Source organism: Cercospora beticola, chromosome 5 (genome assembly GCF_033473495.1).
Source record: "Cercospora beticola chromosome 5, complete sequence".
NCBI classification, from domain to species: Eukaryota; Fungi; Ascomycota; class Dothideomycetes; order Mycosphaerellales; family Mycosphaerellaceae; genus Cercospora; species Cercospora beticola.
This window is the reverse complement of record NC_088939.1, coordinates 4142711-4161295: the sequence shown is the minus strand read 5'-3', so window position 1 is coordinate 4161295 and position 18585 is coordinate 4142711. Positions and strand designations below refer to the sequence as shown.

At 53.2% G+C, this 18585-nt stretch overlaps 6 protein-coding genes and 1 non-coding gene across 7 annotated transcripts; 3 read left to right on the top strand and 4 right to left on the bottom strand.

Annotated features, from left to right (window-relative positions):
- The first annotated feature begins 23 nt into the window (after positions 1–23).
- Positions 24–115, top strand: RHO25_008808. Its single transcript has one exon. It is a non-coding gene; the product is annotated as a tRNA-Lys (tRNA).
- Positions 116–1381: 1266 nt separating this feature from the next.
- Positions 1382–2287, bottom strand: RHO25_008807 (uncharacterized protein; the record flags this gene model as incomplete). The annotated part of the gene is made up of 1 exon (XM_023604611.2): positions 1382–2287. The coding sequence occupies one exon, from the start codon at positions 2285–2287 to the stop codon at positions 1382–1384; it is 906 nt and encodes a 301-aa protein (XP_023460734.1).
- A 642-nt stretch (positions 2288–2929) lies between these two features.
- Positions 2930–8403, bottom strand: RHO25_008806 (uncharacterized protein; the record flags this gene model as incomplete). Its single annotated transcript, XM_023604610.2, has 4 exons — positions 2930–2954; positions 3006–7912; positions 7989–8059; positions 8124–8403. The coding sequence occupies 4 exons, from the start codon at positions 8401–8403 to the stop codon at positions 2930–2932; spliced, it is 5283 nt and encodes a 1760-aa protein (XP_023460735.1).
- An 876-nt stretch (positions 8404–9279) lies between these two features.
- RHO25_008805 (uncharacterized protein) lies at positions 9280–10728 on the top strand (the record flags this gene model as incomplete). Its single annotated transcript, XM_023604609.2, has 1 exon — positions 9280–10728. One exon carries the CDS (start codon positions 9280–9282, stop codon positions 10726–10728), a length of 1449 nt encoding a protein of 482 aa, XP_023460736.1.
- Positions 10729–11315: 587 nt separating this feature from the next.
- On the bottom strand, positions 11316–12749 carry RHO25_008804 (uncharacterized protein; the record flags this gene model as incomplete). Its single annotated transcript, XM_023604608.2, has 3 exons — positions 11316–11732; positions 11790–12597; positions 12649–12749. The coding sequence occupies 3 exons, from the start codon at positions 12747–12749 to the stop codon at positions 11316–11318; spliced, it is 1326 nt and encodes a 441-aa protein (XP_023460445.1).
- A 170-nt stretch (positions 12750–12919) lies between these two features.
- RHO25_008803 (uncharacterized protein) lies at positions 12920–13276 on the top strand (the record flags this gene model as incomplete). Its single annotated transcript, XM_065603106.1, has 1 exon — positions 12920–13276. One exon carries the CDS (start codon positions 12920–12922, stop codon positions 13274–13276), a length of 357 nt encoding a protein of 118 aa, XP_065459178.1.
- Positions 13277–13450: 174 nt separating this feature from the next.
- RHO25_008802 (uncharacterized protein) lies at positions 13451–17059 on the bottom strand (the record flags this gene model as incomplete). The annotated part of the gene is made up of 7 exons (XM_065603105.1): positions 13451–13670; positions 13727–13854; positions 13909–13938; positions 13996–14625; positions 14871–15020; positions 15595–16838; positions 17002–17059. 7 exons carry the CDS (start codon positions 17057–17059, stop codon positions 13451–13453), a joined length of 2460 nt encoding a protein of 819 aa, XP_065459177.1.
- Positions 17060–18585: the final 1526 nt, after the last annotated feature.

Genomic DNA, 18585 nt, shown 5'->3' with positions numbered 1-18585 from the left:
TTCCTCCATCAAATCATCCCCTTGCCGGGGTAGCTCAATCGGTAGAGCGTGTGGCTCTTACGGACTACGATGTCCAGAAACCTCAAGGTCGTGGGTTCGAGCCCCACCTTCGGCTATTCCTATACAAATCTCGAGTCAATGATCTTTTTTTTGCCTTTTGCCCACGTGGTGGAGGCCGACGTTAGGACCTGTCGAAGGTCCGACAATTTTTGGACTGGGCGGCGCCGGCTGGGAACATAGCAGGGACCAGGGACTTGGCAGATCCAGCCTTGCAGCAATCTCTCCCTGCCCTTTTCTTTTGGTCCCCAGCACGAACGCAACCAGAGACAAGAGAGGAGAGAATGACCCGGTCTGCAGGTGGATTGCGATCGAAGAAGCATCCAATCTTCGAATCTATCGCGTTCTATGACTCCGGCTTTATTTCCACCTTCGACAAGCTCTTCACAGCCTCCTCCCAATCCTTGTTCATCACCTCCCCCAGGACCCTCACCCTCGCACTCTCGGCCAAGTAATGATAATAATTTCCTCCCAATGCTGGATGTGAGAATCGCCTATCACTCACAGCTTTCCATTCAACCTGCTCTCTCCGGAAACCTACACGTGCGAGGGCTTCGGCAAGATCAACCCATCCACCCTGGACTTTGAAGCCGACTCCTAGGGATGCTGGCATATTCTCCATCGAGGACAGATGATATGTAATTTTGAGAAGTGGGATCGATTGCACTATTCGTTGTCCTTGTGCTGTGAGGAAGTGGGATTTGGAAAGTGCTTGGGCGATGGGATAGGCTCCATCGCGAGGAATGGACAAGTGGGAATCGTTGAGAGTATAATAGAGCAGCAGGGATTCTTGTCGGATTCGATTGCAAGTTCTTGTCAGTGCCGGCGGCGGCATGAGGAAATCCGATTCTTGTGAAGTTGGTTCGGTGAGTGCATATTCATATATGAGGTTTCGAAGCTCTGGCGATAGGCGAAGAAGTGGTGATCTCTCCTCCATGATTTTTTCGTTCGACGAATAGAGCTTTACTGCCTGCTCATGGGACAAGGACAGGGTGGTGATCTAGTCGACTTGCTTGCTTTGTTTGGTAGCGTGTAAGATTGAGTTCCGGCATGATCTCAGCCAGCGTCCTCCCGCTGCACTGTGTCTTGCATTGAAGACGCTAGCTGCAAAAGTTTATAGCAAGAGGCTCGCAGAGTTGCAGCATGTTACAACAGGCTCGAGTGCAGGGACCGTAATGGACTTTTCCCCAGTGCACTGCGTTTCTGAGCCGAGATAGGCATTACATCGGTTGAGCGTCCGGAGAGTAAGAGGTTCCACGATCCTGTGTTGCTTCCGGAAACCGAATGTCGTACATTCGTCGCGTGATAGAGGAGCAATGTACGATCATTCATCGTAAACATCCTTCTTCTTCGTGGCGAGGATGTATGGTCGTTTGTCCCAAAAAGCGTTTCCAATGATATCAGTGTGCTCAATCACAATCCTCGCCTTCTGTCTCCTCTTCCTTTCCTTCTCCAACTGCGTCTTACTCTTGGGATTGGCAACAGTTTTGTTCTTGCTCGCTCCAGCATGATCGCCATCCTTCGCACCATTTTCTGCTTCCTCATCATCATAAGCCCTATACACCACCGATCCCTTCTTAAAGACCTCTTCCTCATCATTATAATTCACTCCAAACCTCTTCCACAAAATCTCATTCTTATCACTCGCCAATGTTCCCTTTAGCATCTTCTCCGCCTCGGTGCCACTCATCCCCTTCCCTTCTTCCTCTCCCTCGCCACCTCTCAACACCAAATTCCAAAAAGTCGTATTATACAAATTGTTAATATGACAATCCGCCTGCCTCCAACTCAAATAATCCCTCAAGATACTCTTCTTCGGATAACACACACACCTCCCATCGAAAGTCGGAAACGGTCTTTCCAATTTCATTGCTTCCTCAGGAAAGAAATCCCGCCACTGCATCACATACTCCGCCGTGAACATCGTCGCGACAGAAGTACTCAATTTCGCGCTCCGGCGCTCGAACAGTGCGGTATTCTCGTGGAAGATGAAAGAGTACTCATCGCTTTGGCCGTAAGCGAGGACGATGTCGTGGAAAGATTTGACGACTTGCACGGCGGCGCTGTTCATCAAGTTGATGGCGCGTTTGTCATTGGGTTTGATGAAGTTGTATTTCTTGCAGAGTTTGCTGAAGCCCCGGCCGTCGATGCGCACAACGATCCAGTTGGAGAGAGGCAGGGAGTCGGGCGTCTCGAAGTTCTTGACATAGGAGAATTCGCTGTTGGCCATGTTCGAGGCCGAGATTGAGTTCTATGCAGCTGCTTCTTGGAATGTGTCCTTTGGAGGCACTTCTGGAAGGTGTTGGCAGCGTTGTTGGAAGTTGCGCCTTCAGGTCTGGCACGTCAAAGTTTGATGTCGCCAGCAACAAAAGTTCGTTGGAGACAGATGTTGAAATTTACGATTGAGTCACGTTTCACATTTCTCACATTCATGGAGCAGAAGGAATCACATTGTTGCACTCAAGCAGCTCTCGCTGCATTTGCATTTTCATTTTATCTCATCTCTGGCGTGTCTTCGGATCTGCTATCCAGCCCGCATCACCAGTTGCGTCATGTGTGTAATCCTCAAGGTCTCATCCACCGGTACTATCGCATTAGCCGAGTGTCAACCTCGCGCAGCATAAAGACGGGCGCCCAACGTCCTCCGTAAGACGCGCAACAAGACATCAAAAACTTTCAGCAGCATGTGTCGCTGCGCGCAATTCGCCCATTGTATCTTCCTCCCATCCTCTCATCGTGTGGTTTTTTCTCGATTCGCTTCATCTTTCTCTATGTCCAAGAAAACAAACTCCGGTCGCAATGCTGAACGCTGGATGTATAGTACATGTGCAAAAGCACAGTGATTTCGCTGTTTAAAATAATTATGCATCGATCACTCTTTTGGAGAATTGGGAGAGCTGGGAGTTGGTCAGTAGGCGGACGAGGTACTAAAAAAGAGCGAGACTTACTACTGAGGAGAGGTTGGTGAATATTGCGGAGAGGTTGGCGAGGCTTTGTTCGCGCTGGGGGATGTGGGCGACCACTGAGGCGATGTAGGACTGTAGCCGGGCGAGGTTGGCGAAGTGCTGCTTGCGCCACCTCTGCCACCGTAAGCAGGTGAGGTGGGAGAGTACTGCGGTGACGTGGGCGAGTATTGCGGCGAAGTGGGAGAATATTTCGGAGAAGTCGCGCTGCCAGCCATTGGTGATGTTGGAGAAAAGTTTGGACTGGAGGGACTGTAATTCGGTGACGTGGGCGAATAGGATGGGCTCGTTGGCGAATAGTTCGGCGAGGTAGGAGACACCTTGCTGCCACCGCTACCAGACCAAGTTGGAGACGAAGGCGAGTAGCTCGGGCTCGTTGGACTGTAGGCCGGTGATGCGGGCGAATATTGCCCTGAAGGAGAGCCCATCTGATATGCAGGACTCGTGAGAGTGACTCCCGGTGAGGTGGGCGAATAGCCACCACCGTAGCTCGGACTCGTTGGCGAATATCCGCCGGCGTAGCCTGGGGAGACAGGAGACATGCCGCTGAAGGGGCTCTGAGGCGCGTAACCTGGACTCATACCGCCTCTGTATGGGCTCATGCCACCATCCAAGCCACCGCCATAGGCAGTAAGACCACCGCCCTCGTCCTGGCCAGGATTGATGATCGGTGAGAAGGACGCGCCATAGTCAGGACCAGCAAAGCCGCTCTCAGACATCGGCGAGCCCATGTCGTACGGGGTCATCGCTCCCTCTGCCATTGGAGACATGGCGCCGCCACCGACGCCCATTGGCATCGCATGGGTCTTTTGAACGACGCCCTTGAGCATCTCAGTGTCGAGCAGAACGTCAAATTCACCAGTTCCGCTTGGAGCGAGCTGGCCAAGAATGATGTTCTCGGAAACACCTCGACAGTCATCCAGTTCGCCAGAAGAAGCGGCATCGAACAGAATTTCGACAGTCTCTTCGAAAGAGCAACGCATAAGGGCACCAGTGTCGGCCTTATTGATACCGTGTCTCGTGACGGCCATCAGCTCGCCTCGTGCGCACATGACGTCGCAAAGAATAGCCATGTGTCGGTGGTTGACGTACGAACCATCGTTGGTGAGCACGTCCTTCAATTCGCGCATCAAGGAAGCTCGCACAGCCTCAATGCCGAAAACATCCCTAATTGACTGGAAGTGGTTACAAGTCGTGCGGGTGCTGTCCACGCCATCGACGGCGAGGACATTCTTGAGATTGATGCCATCTGTGTCGAGGTACCATTCTTCGCAGGCTTTGTCGTTCTTGCTCTTGACCAGCTTGCCGTCGGCCTCCTCGACCATGCTCAGATCCTTGGACACGAACACACGTCGGATGCCAGCAACTCCGCGCAGGACGACGTTGTCAAGCATGTGTTCAGACAGTTGCTTCAACGTGTCATCCTCGTTGGTCTCTGTGCCCTCATCGTCTTTGTCGGCTCCATGCACCATACGCACGCGGATCACCATCTCATCGGAGTTGTCGTCAGAGAAAATGACAGCCACATCCTTCTGGTAGGTCTCCTGGATCTTGTGCGCGACGTCCGTGACGGTCAGACCCTTATCGAGCAATTGTCGTCGACCGAGCACAAATCGCAACATCCACTTGCTTTGAGCATCTGGGTTCTCCGCGTCATCTGGGACGATGAAGTACGAGGTGACCATGTCCCGATCTTCGTCGATAACCGTGTCTCGCACATCAGGATCATAGTAGATTTCTGCCGCGTCAGTAACATTACGTAAGCTGGTGAATTCAACCTTGGACCGAAGAAGTTTGGCGGCGTCTTGCTTGGTTGTGTTATGCGCTTCTTGGTACACCCTCATGTTGGGTGTCTTGATGTTGTCGGCAACGTTCAGAATCTCCTTGAGACGCGGCACACCCTTTGTAGTCGTCTTTGCAGTGACACCAGCCAAATGGAACGTATTGAGCGTCATCTGAGTGGCAGGTTCACCAATGGATTGTGCAGCGAGGACACCGACCATCTCTCCCGGACTGACCAAAGCACGCAAGAAGCGATTCTCAATGTCGCCCAAGATGTTGTCAAGTGCAAGTTTGCTGAGCTTGTCTTCGTTGACAAGGCGCTTGAAAGCCAATCTCGATCTGAAGAGAGCCTTGCACAGGAGTGTGGCATTCAGATCAGCTTCCAGTGTCAGCGCATCATCGCCACGAATGATCTTGAGCCTGTCGAGCAGAGCCGCGACTTTAGGGATAGTCTCACGAGGATCGAGATCGCTCTTGCTGTTGTCGTTGATCTTGAACTTGTCTCTCGCGTTTTGAATCATGCGGGAGATGTTCAGCGGCAGGAAACGCTGATCAGAAGGATCGTCCAGACCTTGACGAATCTTGATACGATCATTTCTGATGGCCTCGTACTCCTGGTCGAACAGTTCTTGCACCTCGACATCACCTTGCAGCTCACCAGCGGTCTCGAGGACGTTGGGCGATAGCGTCTGGTTCTTGCTCGTTGGGTTGATGACATCAATCTTGTACTTCTTATCGAAGGCAGAGTGTGACTGCTTGATGATCGACAGCGCCTGGCCTTCGATGAAAGTGGCGTCCAAACCGTCTTCGCCGTAGACGAACTGCAAAATGTCGCCCAGAGAGTTGCGGACGGTACCATCGTACTTGATCATGATCTCCTCCAGAGCCTTCACGAGACGACGCTGAATGTATCCGGTTTCAGCGGTCTTGACAGCAGTATCGATCAGACCCTCACGACCACCCATTGCGTGGAAGAAGAACTCCTGAGGTGTGAGACCGCGAAGGTAAGAGTTCTCGACGAATCCTCTAGATGCCGGCGAGTAATCATCCTTCGGAAAATGTGGCAAGACACGGTCCTTGAAACCAAAGGGAAGGCGCTTGCCTTCGAGCGACTGCTGGCCCACAGCTGCAGTCATTTGAGAGACGTTGGTAGTCGAGCCTTTGGAACCACCCTTGACCATGACTCCAACGTTGTTGCACGGCTTCATGCCCTTGTAAGCCGCATCACCGGCATTGTTACGGGCGTTATCGAGCGCGGCCTTCGTTTGCGACTCGAAGGTCTCCCGAATGGTCATACCTGGAAGTGCTTCCATCTCGTCTGATTGCACCTCACGCATGTAGCCATCGACGATGGCCTTCTCTTTGACGATGTTCTGTTCGATGGCCAAGACCATGTCTGCGTCTGGAACAGTGTCTCCAATACCAACACTGAAGCCGTTGTGCAACAGCCAATAGCAGACAATTCGTTGAGCTGCGTTGAAGAACTCGACGGTGGCATCAGTCCCCCGGTCATTGAAGATGAGATGGACGACACCACCTCCCGATGCACCGACAAGCTTCTTTGTGAGACGGCCCCAGATGAGCTCGCCATTCTGAATCAGGATCGACGAATCGGCTTCGGCAAGGGAGATGTGGTCCTCATCGTCGCCAATCTTCATGATGTTGAGTCCAGATGGCAGAGCCAAGGAGGCGATTTGCTTGCCAGTCCAACGTGGTACTGGCTTGAGAATCGCAGGTGGAGGCACAACGCCGTCCCAGTTGGGTACCCAGAGCAGGATGTTCATAACCTGCTCATAGTCCATCATGGTGTCTCGCTTGGTCATCATGTAGATACCTGCCATGGTGTCTTGCACGATACCCATCAGAGGGCCGTTCTTCTGCGGTGACACAATATTGTGCGGCACAGCGCAGAGATTGGCCACCTCCGCTCTCGTCTCGTGACTTTGTGGCACGTGCAAGTTCATCTCATCTCCATCGAAATCGGCGTTATATGGTGACGTGACCGAAAGATTGAGGCGGAAAGTCGAGTACGGCATCACCTTGACTCTGTGACCCATCATGGATTCCTTGTGCAACGACGGCTGACGGTTGAAGATGATATAATCACCGTCGACGATGTGGCGCTCGACAATCCATCCATTTTGAAGCTCGATCTCTCCTGCACGCTTGTGGTAGCGCAAGTCGACTCTCGAACCGTCATCGCGAATGATGTGCTTCGCTCCAGGATGCTCGCTGGGACCGTTCCGTACGAGTTCTGTCAGCTTGCGCTTGTTGTAGTCTGTGACACGCTCTGGGAATGTCAAGATTCTTGCTGTAGATCGAGGAACACCGACTTGGTCGAGATCCAGATTTGGGTCTCCAGTGATGACAGTACGTGCGGAGAAGTCGACACGCTTACCCATCAGGTTACCACGCAGACGACCCTCCTTCGACTTGAGACGAGCACGAATGGCCTTGAGGGGGCGACCAGACTTCTGAATAGATTTGGGCAGTCCGGCAATATCGTTGTCCATGTAAGTGGCCACGTGGTACTGCAGGAGTTGAGTGAACTCTTCCGTGATGTGAGCAGGAGAGCCTTCTTGCTCTGCTCTCCGCACGTTCGAGTTGGCGCGAATGATGTCGGACAGTTTGTAAGTCAAGTCGTCCTCAGATCGCATGCCTTGGCTGGTGCCGTCCACAGAAATGCTGGGCCGCACAGCTGGCGGTGGCACCGGTAGCACAGTCAAGATCATCCACTCTGGTCGTGCATAGTCCAAATTCAGACCTAAGCGTTGAAGATCGATCTCAGGAATCAGACGAAAGACCTGCAGTGCCTGAAGAGGAGTGATGACTCTCTTCTCTGGGCCCGCGTCCTCTCCAGTATCCTCATTCTTGGGCAGTTTCCAGGTGCCAACCAGCTTCAACTGATCTTTGCGAATGGTGGGCTGTACGTTGCCGCAACCACCGTGGCCAGGAGCCTTGGGCTTCTTCGGGTCTTCACCAAAGTTTTTATCTTCAGACTCCGCCTCGTCTGGTTGACAATCCATCTTCGGCTTGCACAGCTGCGTGATTCTGTGGAAGCGTTGCTTTGGATCACGAAGTCTGATGGCGCGCGCAAACTGTGGGTTGCGCTGTACAGATACGTGTAAGCACTGGACGTAAAAGACACTCACTTACCGACACGCGAAAGAAATGATGGCAACTTACTTCATCTTCCAAAAGCTTTCCACAGTTGTGACAGACCGACTCAAGGATCTTCTTGATCTTGGTGATGAACCCTGATCACGTGAAAGTTAGCATTTGCAGTGGCACGGACAGTCGCGTGCTTCGCGTCCAACGTACCAACGTGGTAGACGGGGACCGCCAGCTCGATGTGGCCAAAATGCCCGGGGCATTCTGTCTGGCTTTCACCGCAAGTGGCGCACATCTGGCCGCGGTCGATCGTGCCGAGCTTGGGGTCATTCAAACCCTTCTCGCGTGGGCGATTGCGCTGCTCGTCCATGGTCTCGGGATACTCGATGTGACAGACACTCATGCTCTTAATCTCTTCGGGCGAGAAGAGTCCGAATTGGATCTCCTGCACCGTCTTGAGGGGCGCGTCCGAATGCACGAAGTTCGCCATGTTCGCGGTTGGGTAGGTGAAACAGCTGTGTTCGCGAGTCGATCGAGCAGCGTGCTGGCCGTCTCCAAATCTCAATCAGAGTCGCGCCTTGTCGTGGTGCGAATCGATGCGCTTCGTGCGCTCTCCACTGCCTTCGCTCGCTATCCGCCACCTCACTCCCCTGTCAACACCGCGCAGCCTCGTGAAGGCGGGCGCCGCGCCTCAGACACTCAAAACCACTCCGTCGCGCCGTTCTTTCGCCGATATGCGTGGTTCGTCGATGCTCGCGGATGAAATGGCGGCGCAGTTGGCGCGGTAAGAATGGGTGTGGTGCGACCGTGACGTGCGGCTCGTGGTGTCAATCGTGGCCCGCCAGCGACCGAAAGAGCGCGCGAGTTGTCCTCCCGTGGCAGTGTGTCTCGATGACAGCGATTCCGCACGCGAACCAGGCGGAGTCGATGATGTTGTCGCGGTGGAGGGTGGGTGTTGTGGTGATGGAAGCCTGACCAGAGGCGAGCAGTCTTGATGCCAAGCGGCGGCCGGCTTCAAAGAGCCGCAACGCCGGAAACGTCTGTGCACGCCACCGGTGTCTCGACGTGCGTGCGGCCTCCACGAACAAACAAACGGCTGCGATCTTGTCACAACCAATCGTTGCACGATTGACTCGGCCTGCTGACGAGGGGTTCAGTCGTCGCAAGAGACGTGCTGGTTGACAGCGCCTCGTACATACACACACTCTGTCGCCGTCGCTGCAGAGTCGCGGCAAGTCCATGGCGAGCCGCGTGCTCTGCCTCTCCCCTCTCCCATTCACCCTCACTCCCGCTCTTGTGACTCTGCGCCGACTGCATGCCCCGCGCGCATGCCTGACTCACCCTCTAGGCAGCACCACGCGCGACCATGAACCTGCCGCTGTCCGACCCGGCGCTGTTGGCGCAGGAGACCCCCGAGACTCTGGTCGCGCGACTCCGCTCCTCTGGCCAGGCTGTCTGCATTCGCTTCTCCCACCGCGGCGATCTCCTCGCATCTGGCACTGCTAAGGGCACTATTGCCATCTTCGACCTCGAGACGAATGGCGTGGCACGCAAGCTGCGAGGCCACACCAGCGGCCGCACGGTTCAGTCGCTGTCGTGGGAGAAGAGCGGGCGCTACCTTTTGAGCAGCAGCATAGATTGGAAGGTCATTCTGTGGGACCTAGCTGATGGCAGCAGACTGCGCACCATCAACCTCGGCGCGCCCGTCTACATTGCAGAGCTGCATCCCAACAATCACCACATGTGTGTGGCCGCGCTGTACGAATATCGTCCGGTTCTTGCAGATTTCACCGACGACAAAAAGGTCACACAACTCGCCCTGCCCAACTTGCCAAAGCGAGCTCCTCACGAAGAGGGCGGCGAGAAGGCGGACGCGAAGCACTTTACCACTGTTGCTGCTTTCACCCCGAGCGGCTCCCACATCATCACAGGCACTACCAAGGGCTGGCTTAATGTGATCGACACCACGACTCGCGAGACCGTCTACAGCACGAGGCTATGTAGTAAACCCATACTGCTCATCAGGCTTAGCAGTTCGGGCCGCGATTTGCTTGTCAACGCCTCCGACACCGTCATTCGGACTATAAAGCTTCCTGACCTGAGCGACCCCAATCTCCATCCGGACAACATCCGTCTAGAAGTTGAGCACAAATTCCAGGACGTTGTCAATCGCCTATCCTGGAATCACGTTGCCTTCAGTAGCAACGCCGACCATGTCATGGCTTCGACGCTGATGAATCATGATATCTACATTTGGGAGCGCATACACGGGTCGCTGGTGAAGATTCTGGAGGGTCCTAAAGAAGAGCTTGGAGCTGTAGAGTGGCATCCAACACGCCCATTTGTGGCTGCGACTGGGGTGGAAACTGGCCGAGTGTATCTCTGGTCGATTAACACACCGCAAAGATGGTCAGCGCTTGCGCCCGATTTTGTCGAGGTCGAGGAGAATGTGGAATACATTGAAAAGGAGGACGAGTTCGACATCCATGACATGTCCGAGCTGCAGAAGAGGCGATTAGACCAAGAAGATGAGGAGGTAGATGTCCTGACCGTGGACGAGGAACAGCTGGCAAGGGAAGGCATGAATATAAAGAATGGCACAGTGCAGGCAGGCGAGGAGTTCCGCATGCCTGTACTGCTGGATATAGGTGAATCCGACAGCGAAGACGAAATCGTTGCAGTCGGAGCTGGCCAATTCAGACGCAAGAGTACCGCGCAGGCGGATGAGATGGAGTTTGCCGATGGCGAAGATGTCGCTAATGGCGAGTACGAAATCAATGGTCACTCTGGATCGAAGCGCCGCAGAGGGGATTGAAGATGAAACACGAACAGGGCAACCCAACTCGGCGACTACAATACGCTGCAGGTTGCATCGAAGGCTTTTGCAGGCATCAACCACCAGGTGCAATTACTCGTTCCCCACGCCAACGGGCACGCTCAAAGCATCGAGCAGAGCTCTGACTTGATCGCAAGTAGAGTGTGTGGATGACTAGATGTACCTGGCTACCCAATACTAAGCAGTCAGAGTCCATGAAACACTGTTGGCCAGCGTCATTCTGCATCTCACACCTCGCGCATGAAGCCGGTCGAATAGCAGTGGACATCATATTGGAGTCCAGAGACGAGTTTGATAAGAGGAACTTGGAAGTCGAGAACCTCTGTAGCACGCCCAAAAGCATTGGCGAATCAGAACGAGCCAATCTGCAGAACCACTGCATACAGTGCCATTCCTCACATAGCCTCGCATTCCTCAAATATCACCCCGTCGTCCACGCGCTTTGAGACATCTGATTCCTGAAGCATTGTGAGGTCAACTCGCATTTTACTTTTCTTTCGTACATAATCAGTTATATACACACATATGGCAATGCCGTTCATAACCTCATTCCCGCAAGAAGTAATCTATTGCGTATACTGCCTCTGCAACAACTTCGCAATCGTCGTCAATTGGATATTGCTTGTACCCTCATAAATTTGTCCAATCTTGCTGTCTCGCCAGTACTTCTCTGCAAGTCCCTCTCGCACGAAACCCATACCTCCCATCCATTCGATGGCTTGGCCGGAGACCTTACCGGCAATGTTGGAAGCGTACAATTTCGCCATTGCGGCGTCCATGACGAAGTCTTGACCGGCTTCCTTCTTTCGTGCGGCGTTATATACGAGAGCTCGTGCGGCTGTGATTTCGGTCCAGGCTTGGGCGAGTTGATGTTGCATGCCTTGGAATTCGCCAACGAGGGCACCGAATTGCTTGCGGTCGTTCCAGACGTATTTGGCGGCGTTTTCAAAGGCACCAAGAGCGAGACCTGTCATTTGGGCAGCCTGTAGATCTATGGTTAGTTGAGGCTCGTGCTGTTGAAATCCTCATGGACAACTTACAATACCGATACGGCCCTCATTGAGGATACCAATCGCATACTTGTATCCGTCACCCTCCTTGCCCAACAAGTCCCCAAGAGGGATCTTGCAGTCGTCAAAGTTGAGCACGCAAGTTGAAGAAGCCTTGATACCCAGCTTCTTCTCCTTCTTCGCGATCTTGAGCCCAGGGTTCTCTTTGTCAACAATGAAAGCGGTAATACCCTTGTAGCCCTTCTCTGGGAACAAGTTGGCGAAGACGATGAAGAAGCCAGCCTCCATGGAGTTTGTGATCCACATCTTGCTGCCATTGATGATGTAGCTGTCCGATGTCTTCTCCGCCTTGGTCTTCATAGCGAAAGCGTCCGAACCTGAAGCTGGCTCTGACAAGCAGAAAGAACCCACAGTCTCCGTGGCCAGCCTTGGGAGCCACTTCTTCTTGCTCTCTTCTGTGCCGTATTTCATGACAGTCGTGTTGACCAGCGTATTGTGCACATCGCACATGACACTGACACTGGGATCTACTCGGGCAAGTTCCTCAATGCCTACAATCGCAGCCGTAAAGTTCATGCCCGCGCCACCATACTTTTCTGGGATCTCGACACCCATGAGGCCTTGCTCAAACAGCTGCTCCACAATCGAGGGGTCCATCTTCTCAGCCTCGTCCATATCCCGCACCTTGGGTAGGATCACATCGTTGGCGAACTTCTGCACGGATTCGGCCATGGCAGCCTCGACTTCGTTTAGGTGGAAGATTGGTGTCGGCTGTAGTGTCTCGAGATCGATCGTCTGCTCGTTGCGCCGGCTCGGAGTGGTTGAAAGACATCGTGAACTGCTGCTGCTATCAGCCAGGCCTATTCTCGCCCTCGATCTGTTTTCTTACGCTTGTGCTGGACGTGCAAAGGCGGAGCGTTTCGCTGCTGCTCGTGTGCATTGTGGTGCAGCTCTTGCCAAGGGCCGGAGGGTCTTTGCGAGGGAAGCCATGGTGGACGAAGAAGTGGTATACTTGGAGATCACGCGTGTTGTACGACCAGACGAGGACGGTGAAGATAAATCGTGGCGTGTGTCTTCACGAAGGGCCGGGGCAAGGGCATCCACATCATGTGAAGAGCCGCATCAAAGCGATCTACCTCGGATCACATGCCGCACCAGCCATGGCATACGCGAACTCTATCGCGTTCGCACTACAACAAGACCCCAGACTGCCCACGTCCGTTCCCCGTGGAGAGACCATCATCTCGGTCTCATCGTCGTTTGGGTTGCTGCTCATTCACCTTCACACACAGGCTGTTGGCCCGGCTCTCGTTCACGTTCGTGAGAATGCTGGATGCGACTTCCGTGCTGCTCAAAACCGCGAGAAGGGGCGAGATTCGGCCGTTGCTCGCGCTCAAGATCCGAGTGTAGCATGGCAAACCGCCGAGCGAATACCTTTTATGGTCGGATATGCTCTTGGCAAGGATGGTCATGTCTTCTCCGAGTTGGGAACCGCAATGGCCGCAGCCATGGAGTAAGAGCAGTGGAAACGAAGAAGAGGTGACCCTGGCAGAGCACAGCAGTAGCCACGAGGCCAGATTTGTCGGCCCCCCAAACCTTGCTAATATTGCTGGAAGACATGGAACTTTATTTCATATCTCATAAGTACTCATGCGCATCTTCATAATTGCTACAGGGAGATGGTAACCAGATTACTTGGCTTTCGGCCAGACCTCAGCCACGAAATCCTCCCTATCCTTGACGAATAGATCCGCCCTTTCCATGGCAGCGAAATGTCCTCCCTCCTTGTGGGCACGATACCAGACCAGGTTACCACTGGTGGCCACCCAGTCTCGTGGGACAGGCGCGAGCTCTTCCGGATGCCACGAGTAGCCGAGAGGCTTCTTGATATAGTACTCGGGATCGTTGTGGCTAAATAAGTGTCAGTACTGCTGCAAGAATTGGCATGAGGTAAGAGCGAAACTTACAAAAATGACGGCTGCGCGCCGAAGAACTGCCTGTATGGGTAGATGGCTCGAGGGAACGATTCCGTGAACCAGTATAGAGTCGCTCCGTCGAGTATCTCGTCAATCGGAGGCGTCACGTCGGTCCATTGCTGGAACTTCTCTCCGATTCAGGCCAACAGCGAGATTGGGCTGGCGGACAGCACGAGACCGATGGTCGCTGGTCGAGTTCCGTGCTAGTACCAGTCAGTATGGTATAATCATGTAAGAGATCTCATTGGATTGAAGCTCACCTCTCGAGCATACGCATTACCCAACGTCGCAAAGTCGGTAATACGTTGCACACCCTTCTTCTCAGCATCCGTCAAGCCTTCCGTCTCACCTTGAAGACCGATTGCAAGATGCAGATGCACAGCCTTGCAAGAAGGAGAAGTCACGCCAAGGACTCTGGTAATAAAGCTACCAATATCGCCACCTTGAGCAATATAGCCATCGCCGAAGCCAAGACCGACCATTAGCTTATCTAAAACCGCTGCCATTTTCTCTGTTGTCCAATTCTTATCCAATGGTGGACCAGAAGAGTATCCATAGCCCGGCAAAGAAGGCACGATAACGTGGAATGGCAAATCCTCAGGCTTATACTTCGACTTCAGCATATCCAGAGCCGCGAGGAACTCCAAGAAAGAGCCTGGCCAACCATGGGAGAGCAACAATGGCACGGCATCTTTCTTCTGCGAGAAAAGCGCAACGAAGTGAATGTCGAATGTGAAGCCTTCGTGCTCGATTGGCACAGTGAAATTGTTGAAGCTGTTGATGCGAGCTTCAGTTTTGCGCCAGTCGTATTTGGTCTCCCAATGTTGCTTGGCGTCGCTCAGCCATTGACGTGATATACCGAAGTGAGTGTAATCTTTGACATTCGCTGTCTGGTTTTCATATGTCTTGGGGCCAATCTTCGATAATTTGAGAAGTGGTCGAGCTCTTGCTCGCTGACTTCAGCCTTGAGAGAAGCGTTACTTGGGATTTGGTCGAAGGGCATTATTGGTGGTTGTGGCCAGAGTAGTATTGTTCTTCAGGTCAAGTCTGTTCGCCAATCGTTGTGGGGAAGCTGAACTATATAACACATTGGGACGTTGCAATGACCCATACAGGTTATGGGCTGGACCAATACCAATCGGTCGACTACATGTGCCATTGCGTAGCTGAACTTTGTCGTGAAGAAGACATCCAAAGCTTGACCGTACTCTGTAGCTCCCATCCAGATCACCGAGATGGCGGAGAGGCCACTGTGCTCCTCTTTCGCAAGATTGGACCCGACTACCTGGATAATACAGGAGCGGTCTGGGCCTCTTTGATCCCGTTGTGTTCGCAGAGAAATTGCAAGCGTGTACCTTGGTAACAAAAGTGTCGAGGCGGGGAACACCACTGACAGGAACGCTTGGCGTGTGATCATCTCGAGCTTCCTCTCTGTTCAGCTCTCAAAAACCACTTTCAGGCCTCGTCTCGGAGCACCAAGCTATGACCTCGCCTCGGACGCCACACTACATATGATCGGACTTTCCAAACTGCAGGGACCTTGAACGAGTCCGTGATCGAGCCCAGATTGTCATGACCATTCATATAGGGCATAGGGTGGGAGGCGTACACAGTGGTGAGCGATGCATGTCAATATACCGTGAAGAGCGACTGGCAGGCAGTCCAACCTGCCCGCTTCAAAAGAGACAGAGTCGGAAGTCAACCTCCGGGCACGAGACTGCCTCTCAAGATTGAAGGTCCCAAGTTTTATAACGGCATGCCATGGCAAATCCAGGTCCAGCGTCGCCCATGCGACATAGTGTTCGACGCTGAATGTCATGCTCGATACGACTCCTTCTCAAAGTCATAGCAGCGCGTACTCCTCGACACCAGTCCGTTTCCTTGGTAGCACCAACTTCCTGGAAGAAGTTCAACGCGACATCGTTGACGAATTCGCTAAAATCCACATAAGCCAGACCATCGAATGAGGTGTAGTGATATAGGCTCTGACAAAGGCTCACGGCTTGTATAAAAGCTCGTTTCTCGACATCTTTGATCGTTTCTGGTCGAATACACACAGCAGTCATTGCCTTGAAGTGTAGCAACCGAAGGAGGCTGCAGTCCAGAACGATGTAGGCCAGAGCAGCCAAAGTATGATTCTGGACAATCTTCATCGGCAGGCCGAATCGAAGGAATTTGTTGAAGACCTTTGACTTTTGCATGTACAAGTGCTCCTCGTTGTTCAGCATCGGAGTGCTTTCCGTCATATCTACCAGTTCAGGAATTTCCCAAGAAGGATCCTTGCTGGAATTGACGAGGCTTGTGAACCACTGTGTGACGTCCTGCCGAAGGTCGTATATGTCTTGACATAGGCCTTTCAGGGCTGTTGGCACCAACGGCACTGCTAGTATCCGATCGACTCTTTCTAATATGCTCGGTATCCTCATAGCGGCCGAGTAGTAGCTGGTGAACGTGTCCGTCACAGGATTGATGTCTTGCGCGAGGTGCAGCCATTCGGGTCGTCCGAATGCAATCGCTTTGCGTTTCGCCACGCCGAGAAAGAAGCATGGCATTCGCAAGGAGTTGAAGAGCATTTTGTCGAAAGGATCATGCAATCTGATACAACTTGGCCCATATGCCCCAAGCAGATTCTGACATGCCCAGTAGTGGGCTCGCCACCCGTTCTCCCCATCGGAAGGCATAGGTATCGAGCCGTCGTACAAACACAATAGCATCATGCTCGTAATGACAGCCCGCGGTTCTACTAATGAAAGACGTGAATTCTTGTGGACAGTGGTAATCAACATCGACAAGACTTGACCATAGGAGGCCTGTGACCTCTGGACGAGTCGCTGATCCCCTGTTTTGGCACCAATGTGTGCCCAGCACAGTGCGTTAATCGCAGCATTCAGCATCGGAGTGCTTTCGACGTCGAGGTCTGGTAATATGGCCAAATAAGATCCACGATTGGCGAGACCAGCTCGAGCCTTTGTAGACGGGAAGTTGACCCCAAGAAAATCGCTGAGCATCTGCATCTGCTGCACAGGCCGCAGATTGATACTGACATATCGTGGTGCTTTAGAACGTGGACAATCGCTCTGGACGGCGGTCGCGCCACGTATGGCTAGTTTTGTTAACGCAGTATTCCTGGAAGTCGTCAGCAAAAATTGATGTGTCTTGATTCCCCGTTGAGTCGGTGCATATATATCCGGCCGAGCTCATGCTGACGGGTACCACTTCACCACCACACGAATGGGAATGCGAAGGACCGGGCCATTTACACCTACCGGTGAGAGACAGGTTGACCGTCTCTGTGACCATCTGCTCTGTCGTGTCGAGACACATTTCTTAAACTCTTCGCTAATGGTTGATCTTCGTAACGCCACTCGATCAGCGTCTTTGTTTTCCTCACCTCTCGAACACAGCATACCTGGGGCGTGCACAAATATTCTCTCGATGGAATTCACGGTACATGTTTGGCAGTACGATCCAGTCCTGCCTCGCTAGGGGACGGCGTCTCCGGTCAGCACTGCTGCATGGTCCTGTGGACACGATTGCCGAGTTTGTCCCACTTACTTCTTCAACACGACCACATTGCTTGCATGTGGTCAGCCCCGCTGGCAGATTCATGGCACGCGGATTGGAATAGTCGACCGAACATCACGGAATGACTTTTTTGCACCGCTTCGTGTGACTACGGAGATGCAGCCCATAGTACCATGGGTCCGAGAGTGAAGCACGCCAGATCGTCGCGGTCCACGTTGTCCTGCTTGGCGCTGTTTCTCGCCATCAAAGTCGCTAAGTCGGAAGCTTGAAAGTCCGGCGCAGTCCATCTCCAGAACACGCGATTGTGCATGATGTCATCCGGAGGGACAACGGGGAAGAGATGGAGTACGAATGGCGGATTTCTGGCGAGCTGCAACGATGAACATTGTCTGCGCGGAGGAAGTAGCCTGTACTTCGAGTGAGGTGCGTGCGGCCAGTGCACTTTCCCTTGGCACATTGCATCGACAGCCACTGCCACACCAACTCTGTCAAGCAATAGTTATGTGATGCACGACCACGATCAAATAATGTCACGGCGGGCAAGGAAGTGACTGTCTAAGGAGTCAAGGATGACACTGGATCAAGAGCAAGGACAGTTCAGCCGCTTCGCATGCCGTGACCGAATCCGTCAAAGCTGCTCACTCCGTGCTTGGAGGCGAGAATATTGCTGGAGTAGCTACACATTGAATTGATGGCCGGACGAAATGAGTGCATTGGCAAGGGCATTGCTAGATATCGAGGTTGGTCGTCCACTGCGCTTGAACTGGGATTCCTCGCTCCATCACACTCTCAATCCACTGTTGGAGGTGCGCGTGACAGCACCTGACTGCATGGAAGACACGAACAACCAGGGTGGAATGCGGAGGAGTTGTCCTTCCACCGCGCTGTATGTACTGCGTGCAATTCTAACTCTTCTCGGTAGCCATTCCCACGATACAGACGCTTCGTTCCAGCCATTGCTTCACTCAATTCGTCAGATTGCTTCACGCCATTCCGTGATTTCGTCAGTCTGCGAGGATGGCCCTTCTCCGCCTCGCCAAGGGGGCATTTCCTGTCTTGCTGTCCCTGTACCCTGAGCGAGCACGAAATCGTTCGGTACCAAGGTCACGCTAGCATGGTTTAACGTGGGTTAGCTGTCCATCTGCCGTGACCCCTGCCTCCAAAGTCTCGGATTGGGGAAAGGATTTCTTCCGTGGGTCACCAGAGCTCGTGCAGCGACCAGTGGAACATCGCATGGCGATGAGGTGTTGGATATCTCGTGGGTGCTTGTGTGCTTCTTCATCATCGCCTACGGGACGGGAATTTGCCAGACTCGCATGATGCGT